At 51.5% G+C, this 13,084-nt stretch overlaps 3 protein-coding genes across 3 annotated transcripts; all 3 read left to right on the top strand.

Annotated features, from left to right (window-relative positions):
* Window positions 1–1,078: 1,078 nt before the first annotated feature.
* Window positions 1,079–3,003, top strand: DSM5745_02007 (putative acid phosphatase; the record flags this gene model as incomplete). Its single annotated transcript, XM_026744023.1, has 6 exons — window positions 1,079–1,168; window positions 1,238–1,250; window positions 1,313–1,347; window positions 1,406–1,421; window positions 1,488–2,045; window positions 2,099–3,003. 6 exons carry the CDS (start codon window positions 1,079–1,081, stop codon window positions 3,001–3,003), a joined length of 1,617 nt encoding a protein of 538 aa, XP_026607186.1.
* Window positions 3,004–6,309: 3,306 nt separating this feature from the next.
* On the top strand, window positions 6,310–8,164 carry DSM5745_02006 (bZIP transcription factor; the record flags this gene model as incomplete). The annotated part of the gene is made up of 2 exons (XM_026744022.1): window positions 6,310–7,255; window positions 7,317–8,164. 2 exons carry the CDS (start codon window positions 6,310–6,312, stop codon window positions 8,162–8,164), a joined length of 1,794 nt encoding a protein of 597 aa, XP_026607185.1.
* A 1,008-nt stretch (window positions 8,165–9,172) lies between these two features.
* DSM5745_02005 (uncharacterized protein) lies at window positions 9,173–12,421 on the top strand (the record flags this gene model as incomplete). The annotated part of the gene is made up of 1 exon (XM_026744021.1): window positions 9,173–12,421. One exon carries the CDS (start codon window positions 9,173–9,175, stop codon window positions 12,419–12,421), a length of 3,249 nt encoding a protein of 1,082 aa, XP_026607184.1.
* Between the last annotated feature and the right edge of the window lie 663 nt (window positions 12,422–13,084).

Genomic DNA, 13,084 nt, shown 5'->3' with positions numbered 1-13,084 from the left:
GGCAAACAGAGAACAGATAAGGAAACACGTCTTCTTACCTCCATGGGGTCGTGATACCGTCAGTGTCAAAGATTGCACTAGCTATGCAAGATGTGCCTATAGACCTATCAACCCTGGACATACTGCATACTCTGAGTAAGACCAAAAATACTTACTCGAAGAGCTGTTCTCCTAGAAGGACACTTGAAGCGAGCCAATGATGCAGGAAGTGAGGGTTCGATTTGTGGCTCAGGCTGCTAGGCAGTGATCAGACAACGGCACCGTCAAGACTGATGTTCTTGGATGACGAGCTTCAATATTATAGCGAAGTCAGCGCTGAAATCCCCGCCCACACAGTTCAATGTTTCCGTGGATGAAGTGGTCTGCACTCCGGACTTCAGTGGGTCGCTGCAGACAAACAATTGGGCGACAGCAGCTCAGAGGAAGGCACCCATTTTGCGCATGGGACAATTGGGTTGATTTAATGATTCTGGCGGAGTATATAGGTCTTGGGCTCGTTGCCTAGGTGCACCTACAGACCCCAGGGCGTGCGGAGTTGGGTGTGCGGAGAAGACAGACAGGGATTCCTTGCCGGTGGCGGCTCTCCTTCGAAGATCTCTTTTCTAGAAATTAATAAATCTGTGAAATTCGGAATATTCCGTCCTCCAGGAAAGAAGTCGATTGGCTGGTCAATATCAGAACAGGAAGCGTGAAGAAGGCTGCAGTGGGCAGTAGTTGAGGTCGTGCGCTTTGGCGATAAGCCGGGGATAGCTAAGGCTTGGCGTTTAGTGCAGTCCGCCTCGGGTTATGTACATAACTTCTTGTCTGTGTAGCCACAAGCAGCAGTTTGCCAGGTACAAGCATCACATAGACTGCATGATTCCGAAGCCTTGTAGATAAGCGGACAGCAACACTAATAATTCGGCAACCGACAGAGTGCGCCGTTTATAGAGCACGGGCAGGTGATGAGTGCGGGTCAGCTGATTGGTCGCCTGCGTCATCGCCGCCGGTCTGTTGTCCGTCTCCAATTGTCGGGGTTTCGACTTTCTCTCCTTCGCATCCCTGTACCGGGCACTACGGGTGCTATCATCTCTTCAAAATGACGACTCTCATACCGCATGCACCCTACTCCCAGGATGAGATCGACAAGCTCTACCCCAAGGAGTTAAAGCTTCAGCTGGTTCAAGTTGTACGTGCCGATCCATCGCCGCGGAAAAGGCCGGGCCCAATTAAGATCTTGCTGCTAACTCCCGCTCAGTTCCTGCGACATGGTACGAGAGAGATGTCCTCGGCGACAAAGCTACGCAAAATGAGCGACTAACCCAACCTTCAGGCGAGCGCACACCAGTGTCTTCGCGCTTTGAAAATGTACGGGCCCGAATCTTCTCCAGAACTAGACTTAATCGAGCTAACATTGATCTTCTAGGCAGGATTGCTACCATGTAATTGACATCCAACCCGATCCCCGTCTTCGCCTCTCCCGCTGACCCCTCGTTTCCTCCAATAAGATTGGCCTTACTGCAATGTCGCCCGTCGCATGGTCCAGATGGCCGCGAGTAATGAGGACCTCTCATCTTGGAATGGCTTCAAGTGGAAGAGGAAGATGGAAACGTTCGGCGACAGGGATCAAACAATAGTTACTGTCGGTGCAGGTGGTGACATCGAAGGCATATGGCAAGTCAACATATACCCGGTGTGCGCAAGTGCGGCTAGTTCTAACTGCTCGAGCAGTCAACACGGAGAATTGACCGATAAAGGACGTGAGACCACATACCAGCTCGGCCAACGTTTACGAAACCTATATGTCGATCAGCTCGGATTTATGCCCAAGATAAAGTCCGACACAGAAGACATGTATCTCCGCGCGACGACTATCCCGAGAGCTCTCGAGTCACTTCAACAAGCGTTCTGGGGGATGTATCCTCCCAATGCCCGTACGGAAGACCTTCAACCACCAGTGATTGTGGCGCGCTCTGTGTCAGAGGAGACTCTCTTCCCCAACGAGAGCAGCTGCCGCCGATTTAGACAACTCGCGAGGCTATTTGCCGATAAAGCAGCAAAGAAATGTGCGTGTTTACCCGCTCGGACGTTGATTATACGCTGACATATACCGCAACAGGGAATGATTCTGAAGAAATGGACTATATCAACAGCGTCTATGGCAAATGGATGCCTGAGAATTCACCCCGGGTAGCTGTTGATTCTCACCCTCGTCTATCCGGTATTCAGGACACGATCAACGCTACAGATGCCCATGGACCCGCTACAAGACTCCCCACGGAATTCTACAACAACAAGGCGCGGGCATATATGGAGCACATCGCAGTCGATGAGTGGTTCACCGGCTACAACGAGAGCACCGAGTACCGGAAACTCGGCATCGGGGCTCTGATGGGCGACGTTGTCGACCGCATGGTGACCACCGCTGTAGACGGCGGCTGGCGCAGCGAAACCTCCGCGTCTGGCTCTTCCGCAGAGAAGGGCAAAGCCATCAAGTTCGCTATGAGCGGATGCCACGACACCACTCTGGCCGCCATTCTGGGAAGCTTAGGCGCCCTGGATAACAGATGGCCTCCTTTCACATCCTCCATCGCCGTCGAACTTTTCTCTCGCGCAGGCTCAGCTTCTTCGGAAAGTACAAACACCGCGCTGCCCGCGCCTAAGCAAGGCGGCGGCCTTTTCTCCTTCCTCACCGGCTCAACCTCTTCAACCTCCAGCAAAACGCACCTCCTTCCGTCATCAACGGCCCGAACTCCTCTTGAGTCTCTCCCAGACTCTGCCCGCCAGTCCCTCCAGGAACACTACGTCCGTATCCGCTACAATGATCGGGTTGTGCGCATCCCCGGCTGTGCTGTGAAGCCTGAAAACCATCTACCAGGCGACGACACCTTCTGCAAACTGGATGCATTCAAGGAGATCGTCGACAAGTTTACGCCGAAGAGCTGGAGGAGCGAGTGCGTTCAGAATCTGGGAGAGGGGTTGTATGGCAAGGATGACAAGGAGAAGGCCATTTCTGGTTTCTAGATTAGACGTCGTTTCAGTGATAGATGGCGTAGATTCCTTGATCGTGGGTATGCAGGGTTTAAACATGAGAATGTATATATTGACCACTAGACTCTAAAATCAAGAGTCAATACGGCCAGTCCTTTACTCGGACAAAAGATTTCTCTGACCGCTCACAATAGGCTGGAGCAATGGACGAGGCCGTCCAAGGCCGAGACCAAGTTATTTTTACCAAGAGTATCAGACGAGGCTGTGCATCCCATGATATTGTTGGCATTGGCCACAGTAACTTCGGCTCTAGCTACCTCAGACTACAACCAATCTAGGATCTAGATACTAGTCCGGGTTGAGGAAATGCGCCCCCTCCGTCGATCGGGTTAACTTCGGCGAAGTTCAGCCTGTGAGTCTTGAGAACCACCCCGGCCTCCCGCGAAGCAGACAAAGCCACAGCCCTATTCGGGTTGCTGGCGATCCCGGATGAAATGGCGCAGAGGCCATGGCCCATGATCTACAGAATACTACGGAGCAGCGACCCGTAAACTACCCTATACTCTGCACTGTGCAGTTCTCTCCTAAGCCAAGCCAGAACTGCCACTCCATAAAGTCCCGTCATCTGCAAACCGATACTGAAGCACCTGGTTCAAATCGGCCGACGAGAAAAAGAGATGCCTAGGTGGCTTATGCAAGACAGCACATTCTGCAGACAACGCAACTGAGGTTCGCTGCACGACAAGGGTTGAGGACTGCTGTGCCACACTTGCATACGTACGCCGCGATGGCCGTAACGGCATGGTTCGAGAAGGAGTCGAGAACCGAGCGGGGAAGATTAGATGGAAGGAAATTCTTTCGAGGCGCATCTAGACCCGAGACTCGGATTTAGAGACCATATTTGACCATGAAATTGTTTGGTACGGTGAAGATACCGGTAGAACGCCGGAGCCCGGAGGGGCTTGGTTTCGGCTAGCCCTATGTCGTGGCCCGGGATCTAAGCCCCTCGGAGGAAGGTCTGGTACGAAAATGAGACATGCTGAAGGAAAGCGGAGTTTGCTGAGACGCCGTAGTATCGCCTGTCTCGTGATAATCGGGTTTTCTGTAGGCTCAGTCATGAGTTAATAGAGCCATGTTCTTCCCCTCATGAAGGCGTTTTCAGTTTTCGACCACTCGGAAAGTTTAGGATTGACAGCGGCTTTCAAAATCAGGCGCAAATGCGATGTGCCCGTACAGTATGCCTAAAAAGGTAGTTGGTCCAGTGAACCTAAACACCACAATAGGGGTAATGCTGGTTAGCCCACTCTCTGAAGAGCCTAAAATGCTTTTGCCCTTTTGAGGACAGGCCCATGGTTGAACGATCTGATAAATCCGAGCTCGGGGTTATAGATAAGGCGCGGCTCCGAGGCCCCATCCATTTTGCCCAGGGAGACTCAGGGGGAGATAACTTGTGCAAGAGCATACACGCTGTCTGGTTTGTTGAAACCACAATCTTAGTCACAGTACAATCATGAAACAGTCCTAGATAAGATCATAAGGTTTTTCACTGCCGGCGCTAAGTTCCAGGTTGTGACTTTGTGAGAGCGCCAAGCTTTGATGTTCAATGTTGATAGGGCTCCCCACTGGGAATCCCCGCATTGATTCAATGATTATTAGAGTTTTGCAGACTCGAAGACGAGGCTGGCGGGCCACCATGGCCTTGTCTGGCTTGACGAGACTCAAGCTGATACAGCCGGATTTGGAAAATGAAACGGTTATGATTGCCACAGGGCAGAAGCCATTGGAGCTTTGACCGTTTGACGTGGAAGTTCAAACAAGACATTGCTGCCCCTACCTACCTTGGTATGGTACTCCGTACACTTGGATTGTTCATAGTAGCTTGGAAAGAAGTTAGTTGAACGGTAACATCAACGGTGCGCTGCTAAGGTACTCTGCAAGACGGTTCTTTGGCGCTTGGAGCAGATGAACTGCCCCTACGTCATTTATCTGCGATGCAGGGGATGGTTGGATTGGATTGATTGGCGGATGGCTCAAGGGCTTGCCAAACCTGAAACAGAGTAAATAGTAAGAACAAATAAAAACAGCAATCCATGGGTGAGCTGTGCGTGGCGCTTGGCTTTTAAGGTATGTGGCTTTTGTGACTGCCTCCCTTAGTCTCTGCGCTTCGCCCATAACTTGAACCACTGACCTATAAATAATAGCTCAGTAGTTGAGCTATGCGATCTGGTTAACATGTTAGGATTTTTTTTGCAATATAAAAGTAAACTCAACATCCCAGCATTTTTTGGGACCAATTTGCTCATCTCAGTAGTGAGAGTCAAATACATCATGTTCTCTATGATGGAAGGCTCATGGTAGAAGTTTCTACAACTCTTCATGCGACTTTGGTGAGGCAGAGCATTTACTCTGTACCAAGTCCTTCTTGGCAACCGCTAGGCCGTCAGGTGTCCCGTGGCTGTAAAGCCCACGCACCTAATCCTGGTGGATATTTCCGTGGAACGCTATCCCTTTCTAAGCAATTCGCCGACTCGGAACTTAGAAAGACTCCTATTCTGCTGCCTGGAGCATAGTAGTTGCAAATATAGCACAGCACAGCCGATAGCTAGATTATAGTAGCTTACATAGCAGTAATTGGATGGCGATACATTTGTTTACTATTGGTGTCTTCCGTCCCCGGTGATATGATGAAGAAAATAATTGAGCATCATAACATCTGTAGCGTACAATCTGGGTACTGCTTGAGCAGGATCTTGTACTGTAATCAGATACAGTAATCAAAATAAGCGGAGCCGCGGATCTAGGGTCCGGTCTCAAGAGCCCTAGTCTGAGCTAGTGCGACCAACCGGGATACTGAAAGCCGCTGAATCAGCAGAGGACACGCAAGCCTTCATTACCTGCTTCTATTCTCATGGTAAGATACCGGTAACGCCATTTCCCCTGGCGCTCCCCACCAGGATCCACCGGCTGCCGTTCGCTCACTTCAGACCATGTCCTCATCCCAGCGCCCGGCCTGGTTGATCTTCCAGACTTCCACCCACCACCTGTCCCTGTTTGTTTCTCCATCTGCTTCCCATCCATCTTGTTCTCTTATTATCATCATTCTATCGCTTTGTTCTCATTGACTCGATTCATCCCAGCATCTGTTTGGATCATCGCTTCGCGCCTCGAAAACGTCACTCTCGCTCTTCTCGACCCTGCCCCTGTCCGATCGCTACCCCATACAACCGAATCTCGACCACGTTCAAGAGCAGCTTGTGCATTGCATCTTGACCGGCCCACGAGATCTGTCGAAACCACTCCATCTTTCGCTTGCGGCCCTAGAGGCATAGGAATTTCAGCATGGCAACCCTAGCCGAGAACCCTGTCGTCCCTCCCTCTTACGACCAAGACATCGACTCATTCCTCAACCTCGACCAACTCGGGTACACACCTACAGAGCCGGCCCGATCGAAAATCGGCTTGCCAACATCGCATCCGGCTCTCCCCAGCTCAGAGTATGTTTCCAGCGATACACGAAGTTCAAGCTTCGCCTCCAGTCAATCACCCGTCGCGTTCCCCGCCCCTAGCCATCAATATGACGAACACAAGCAACAGACCGGCATCCCTCCTGGAGCTTTGGCCCAGGCTATTCCCTTTAATCAAGTGGTTCCGTTTGGCGCTCCAGGCTCGGGTTTCGCTGTGAATGGGGACATGTTCCAACCTCAGATCAAGCGCGATGATGCGCCCCTGGATTTCAACTCCACCCCAACCCGTAACATCTCAGAGATGGATTTGGAGTCTGACAGCATCATCGCGACCGTGCCCGGCTTCTATATGTCACAACCAAACAACACCCAGTTTGTGGATCCGAGTGCCCTCGGTGGACAGGAGGTCGTTCCCGCCATGGGCTCCACACAAGTTGGACGCATGTACCCTGGAATGCACCAGCAAGCGGCCATGGCCAAGGCTGCCCAACAGCAAAGGCAGCATGACCTCTTCCGTCAACAGCAGCAACAGGGACACCTCCAGCAGCAACCTCAGTCTCATCACGGACAGGTCCCAAATGCAACAGTTGATGAACGAATTTCACGTCTTTTGCAGCAAATGAAGTCCGCATCTGGGTCACCCTCGGATTCCTCTCCGTCACCGTCTGCCGCTCCTCTTACGAGATCCAAGAAGGATGAGCAAGACATGGATGAGGATGAGAGGCTCCTCGCCAGCGAAGAAGGAAAAAAGTTGAGTAGCAAGGAGCGCCGGCAGCTTCGCAACAAGGTTTCAGCCCGTGCTTTCAGATCTCGAAGGAAAGGTAAGCTTCGATTGTCTATCGAGTGTTGCTGTTGAATGCGCGATACTAATCGACCGTCTAGAATACATCGGACAGCTAGAGAACGAAGTTTCCCAGAGGACCAACGAAGCTCAGGAACTGCGCCAACAGAACCGTGCTCTCTGTGACGAAAATGCTCGTCTCACAGACTTTGTTCGTCAACTCCTGTCGTCCCCCAGCTTTGCGCACTACTTGGATGAGCAGCCAAACGTCAATGGCCTTCCTCAAATGCCACCGCCGCACCTACCGCAGCAGCCGCAACACCCGGCCATTTCCCAACCCGCGATGCAGCAAGCACCCCCCGCCAAAGTTGAGACAACTCCCAATCACATTCAACAGGGTTACCCAATGCAGCAGCAAAGCTCTCAGATGGGAATGATGATGGTTCCGAGCCAGGGCATCGATGTTTCCACAATGAACATGAACAATGCTGGCTGGAACTCGGGTATCGATTTCAATCCCTCCGTGTTTGCTGTCCTGGAAGTCCCCCAACCCCCTGCACTAGACGCTGCCGCCCTTTCCGGAAAATCTTATAGTCTTGACGGAGTCAGTTTTGCTGGGACTTCTAGTAACAAGGATACTCCATCGATCCCATGCTCTCCTTGCATTGAAGGCTCTGGAGAAGAAACATCCATGGATGCTGGGGACGTGAATGTTGAGGTTGACGGATCTGACCCTGTCCTTGCACTGTTTGCCGATCAGCCGAAACAATCCGTCTCGAAAATCGCACAAGAACCTCTTTTTGATGGAATCGAGTCCGACAAAGCCCCCGCCTTTGAGCTTGTTGTCGAGAATGACTCTAAGGCCGCCGCCATTCGACTTGCTCACCTCTGCAGCAGCATGGAGGATGCCTTCCAGCGCGTCTCCAACCTGACCGCCCATCTCCAATAATTTGCTACTGTTTTCACGCTTGCGATAGCAAAATTTATCATGGAGCTTCTTTTTCTCATCTAGTGCATCCGTTCTTGGGCACGTCTCCATGTCATGTACACCAGTATTTCCTTTGTTCTAGGGGTTTCTGCATCGAGTATTTGAGTATCACAATCTCAGCCAGTTATCGACATTCCTATCGGCTGTTACATTCTTTTTCCTCCCGGAGTTGGGGGTGGTCTGGCGCGTTCTTCTGGGCTGGCTTCATCAAATTGGTCTTGCAAATGCTAGCGATTGAACTTGGTCAGGGAATGGGATGGCTATATAAGCCAATGGGGAATTTAACCGGTCATGTTTACTTTTTAGTTTAGTTTACTCGAATGACTATCAGTGTTTGCGCCAATTGTCCTTCATCTAAAATCTTCCTTTAAAAAACTTTAGTTGGTGGTATGAATAAAAAGTACGTACTGGGCTACTAAGTCCGCACGTTATTTTTGGGCGGCTACCGGCGTTCCAAGATGGTGAAACTATCCATATCGGGTAAAAAAAAGTTCGCGCCTCGACCTCTACGCTCGCGCGACTCTAGCTCCTCGCCACTTATTAATGTTTGCCAACGGCCCTTCTTCTGTGGATGGTTGTTTGAGCCATATCATACGGAACATTATCTACTACTTGTCCACAGCGCACTTCCTCGTGTGACTCATATGCCTGTCTTAGCTTTTGTCTAGGTGCATCCGTCCACCAGCCAAGTTGGCTTCCTTTCGGTTACCAGCAAGGCTGCTCAATCAAGCCCCGCGTAGGGCAGCCCTCCTCTTACCCCACCGTGCCGCTGTTTTCATCCATCCATCGTTACGAGCGAAAAGCGGCCTCCGCGCGATCGCTTCAGCATTCGTTGCCCCTATCGCACTCGCCCTAGAGTCACATCAGAAGGACGGCCTGTTTACAAAGGAGGAGCAGCAACAGTATATATATAGGAAGACGTCCAAGCTCGAACAATTTCCTGTTATCCCGGACGTCGGAATCACCCAAATGAAGTTTTACTACCAGATCTTGACGACGCCGACGGCCGATACCCCGGGCTCCGCGCTCCTCCTGCATTTCCCTGAGAAACGTTATCTTTTCGGTCAAATTGCGGAGGGATTCCAACGATCATGTACGGAAAACGGCACGAAGTTGACAAATGTGTCTGATATTTTCCTGTCGGGTCGGATGGGATGGGACATCAACGGGGGCTTGATTGGCTTGATTCTCACAAGTGCCGATGCGCGCATCAGTTCGAGGGAGGCGCATGAGGCCGTGGTACGCGAGAAGAAGGCGAACCGACTGAAACAGGGAGACCGCAATAAAGTACAAGTTAACGTTGACGGCGAAGACATGGAGCATGACTTGACTGTTCATGGTGCGAGGAACCTGGCTCACACTCTGGCCACCGCTCGGCGGTTTGTTTTTAGAAGGGGATTGCCCGTGTTTACGAAGGAGTACGACGCGGAAAGTGTTTCAAAAAGACTGGGCACTAACCCAAGCGATCCCTTTGAGAAGCCGACTTTCTCGGATGAAAACATCAAGGTCTGGGTTATGCCTGTCAGCCCTTACTCCACAACCTCGCGTTCTCAAAGCCCTAGGAAGCGGAGCCTCGATGAGTTCCGTGAAGATACACCAGGTCTGGCGGAGGTTGAGCAGCAAGCCAAGGAACAAATGGTGCGGCAGGCTGTTGTTGCCGATATGTTTAATTCAAGCTGGACCTTGGATTCCCTGGAGGAGACCCGCCTGGTGGATGTCAAGATGCCTGCGCAAATATTTGTGCGCAACCCGGAGACTAAGGACCTGGACAAATATACGGGGCCGCTTCCTGGAGGGGACGAGGAAGTTCCCGAGATGACGGTACTTGTCCGTAAACCCTGGCCCGGCGCGACGACTGCCAGGATTCCGACGACAAAACCCTGCGATGAAAGTCTATGTTACATCATCAAGAACCATGACATGCGTGGAAAGTTTGATAACAAGAAGGCAGTGGCTCTGAACGTCAAACAGGGCCCCGACTTTGGTGCGCTTACGAGGGGTGAAGCTGTGACGGCTACAGATGGGAAGCTGGTGACGCCTGATATGGTCTTGGAGCCTTCAAAACCCGGCAAAGGACTAGCAGTAATGGATCTGCCAACGCCGGAATATGTTGAGAGCCTTCTGAACCGGCCAGAGTGGAAGTCTCCTGCGGTGGCTAGCAATTTGACAGCTTTCTTTTGGATTCTGGGCCCTGGCGTCGGGGACCATCCCCGGCTTCGCGAATTCGTCGCTTCGATGCCAGAAGCCAAGCACATCGTCTCGAGCACAGACTACTGTCCAAACTATCTAACCATGCAGAGTGTTGCCACGTCGGCAACCCGCATGGCCTACATAAGGCCCGATAACTATAAGATACCTAGATGGGACAGTCGCGTGGTTCCGCAGACGTCTTCGGAGGACCATATGCACGTGGATAGCGACAGCAAGCCTCCATTCGAACCAGCCAAGCCTGGACTCATTGTTAACATGGAACCACAGTTCAAGCTAAGTTTGGAAGAGGTGCGAACAGGAGGGCTGTCTCCACATCACGTCCTGCGCAAGATGCCGGCATCTGCTGTAAGACGCGCCGTCCTGATTAACAAAAAGTTGAGACATCCACTGCGCAATGAGAAGATTCAACAATTCCAAAGAAACCTACCTGGTGCCGATGCGGAGATCATAACGCTCGGGACAGGCTCTTCTGCACCGTCCAAGTACCGAAACGTCTCGAGTACCCTGGTTTATGTGCCAGACCAAGGATACTACCTACTTGATTGTGGCGAGGGCACACTTGGTCAGCTTAAGCGTCTGTTTAGCCCTGGGGAGCTACAGGAAGTTCTTAAAAATCTGCGATTAGTCTGGGTTAGCCATCTCCACGCGGACCACCATCTTGGTACAGTCTCCGTCCTCAAGGCTTGGTACGAGGCAAACTATCCGGGCGGGGTCCCACAATCGTCCGAGATTGAAATGGATATGGCAAAGGTCTTAGAGGAAAAGCGCTTGTTCCTCGTATCTGATGCAATGATGGTTGAGTGGTTAGAGGAGTATGCCGGAGTTGAGGATTTTGGCTTCGGCAAGCTCATACCTCTAGCTGCCCTCCCACACAGAACAATCGGGGGCAACCTCCAAACCTCATTCATATACCGGCACTGCCGTGCCGACGGTTCCTTCCCCGGGCGTGAATCTGAGGATAAAAAGCCTGCAGAAACCGAATGTGGATTTAACAGTCAATGGAAGTATACCAGTAAAATGCTTTGCGAGGCCACGGGTCTATCCGATCTCCTAACGACTTATGTCTCTCACTGCCGTGGCGCCATGGCAGTGTCCCTCGTCTTCCCGGACGGCTTCAAGGTCTCCTTCTCAGGCGACTGCCGGCCCTCGCCCAGTTTCGCAGCCATAGGAAAGGACTCGACCGTTCTTATCCACGAAGCCACCTTCAGTGACGACATGGTTGGCTCAGCCGTCGCGAAGAGGCACTCCACCTCCGGCGAGGCTATTGAAATCGGCCGCAAAATGCGCGCTCGTTCCATCCTCCTCACGCACTTTAGCCAGCGATACCAAAAGGTCGTCTATTTCGACCAACCTAAAGACCTTCTCGACGATAAAACAGTCCACCGACGCGAATTCAGAGCTCACAAAGCTCTCCTTCAGAATGAAGTAGCAGATGAAGCTCGAGCAGCAGCAGCAGCGGCGGCGGAGGAAAGAACCACCGATATTCCTCTCGAGAACGACATTGAAGCGCAGGAAGACATAGCCGCTGAAGATTTCGAGGCCTTTGACTCCGAACCCGAAACCCCGCCCCCAGCCATTGTCCCGATCGTCGCGGCCTTTGACCACATGCGTGTCCGCGTTGGTGATATGTACACTCTCGAACAATATGCCCCTGCCATAGAGCGCCTCTTTGACATCCTCGAGCGCGCGAACAGAGTTGAACAGAACGAAGCGCGAGAAAAGCGAAAGCTCGAGGTCGAGGCGAACGGGAAGCGGAAGGAGTTGAAGCGAGCGCGCGCCTACCAGGTGAAGCAGGCGCAGATGACCAAGGAACAAAAGGCAAAGGCGAGAGCTGAAAAGGCAGAACGCATGTCTAGGTCTCCCTCTCCCATACGGTCCCTGAATCAATCTCCATCTCCATCTGGATCCCCTGAAAATACGGTTTCTATTTGGGATGCCCCCGAAAGCGAACCTGGTTGGACTTCGGAGTCGGAATCCGACAACGGTGCTGAAACCAAGCAACCTTGAGTATTTGCAGCAGCGGGAGCGAAGCCAGTTGGGAACCTTGAGCGGATTGGCGCTTGGGAGTAAAGGCAGGAAGGCCGTCTGTTTGGGCTGAGCCTTCTGTTATGTGGTTTGATTTCTTTTCACATTTCTCTTTGCCTATCTTCTCTCTTGTCATCTAGAGATCGGGGGTTTGGGATACAATAGAGGCATGTTACAGCTCAGACGGTGTATATATAAGTACGTAGACTGTCTATATCTTACCCATGTATGTACCTATATCTATAATCTCCATCATTATGTGCAAGTCGCGTTCTTCTGAGTTTCTTCTGTCCGCAACTCCTTTAGTCTAGTCAACAAAGGCCGTTTGGAAACGTTAGATATACTGGCATGCGGTCCTCTTCATAACGAACTGCAGCCATGCCATCCGTCCATGCCATGAGCGCCGCTGCAATATGGAGAGTGGTTAGCTGGACTGTTGTTGATTATATTGGTTTGGGTAAGGAGGAAAAAAAACCAAAAAAGAGAGGCTCACAAGCGAGCTATGCGAGCAGATTGGTTCAGAATCTTATAGTTTTTTTAATCTGATAACCTAAAAGAGAGAAGAAAAAAAAAAGAAGATGGGATGTTTAGCCCTACCCTTTGATTTTCTTTATGAGGCACTAAATTTCTGCCATGAGACTGGTC

The sequence above is a fragment of the Aspergillus mulundensis genome (assembly GCF_003369625.1).
Source record: "Aspergillus mulundensis strain DSM 5745 chromosome Unknown scaffold_1, whole genome shotgun sequence".
Lineage (NCBI taxonomy): Eukaryota > Fungi > Ascomycota > Eurotiomycetes > Eurotiales > Aspergillaceae > Aspergillus > Aspergillus mulundensis.
This window is presented reverse-complemented; position numbering and strand designations above follow the sequence as displayed.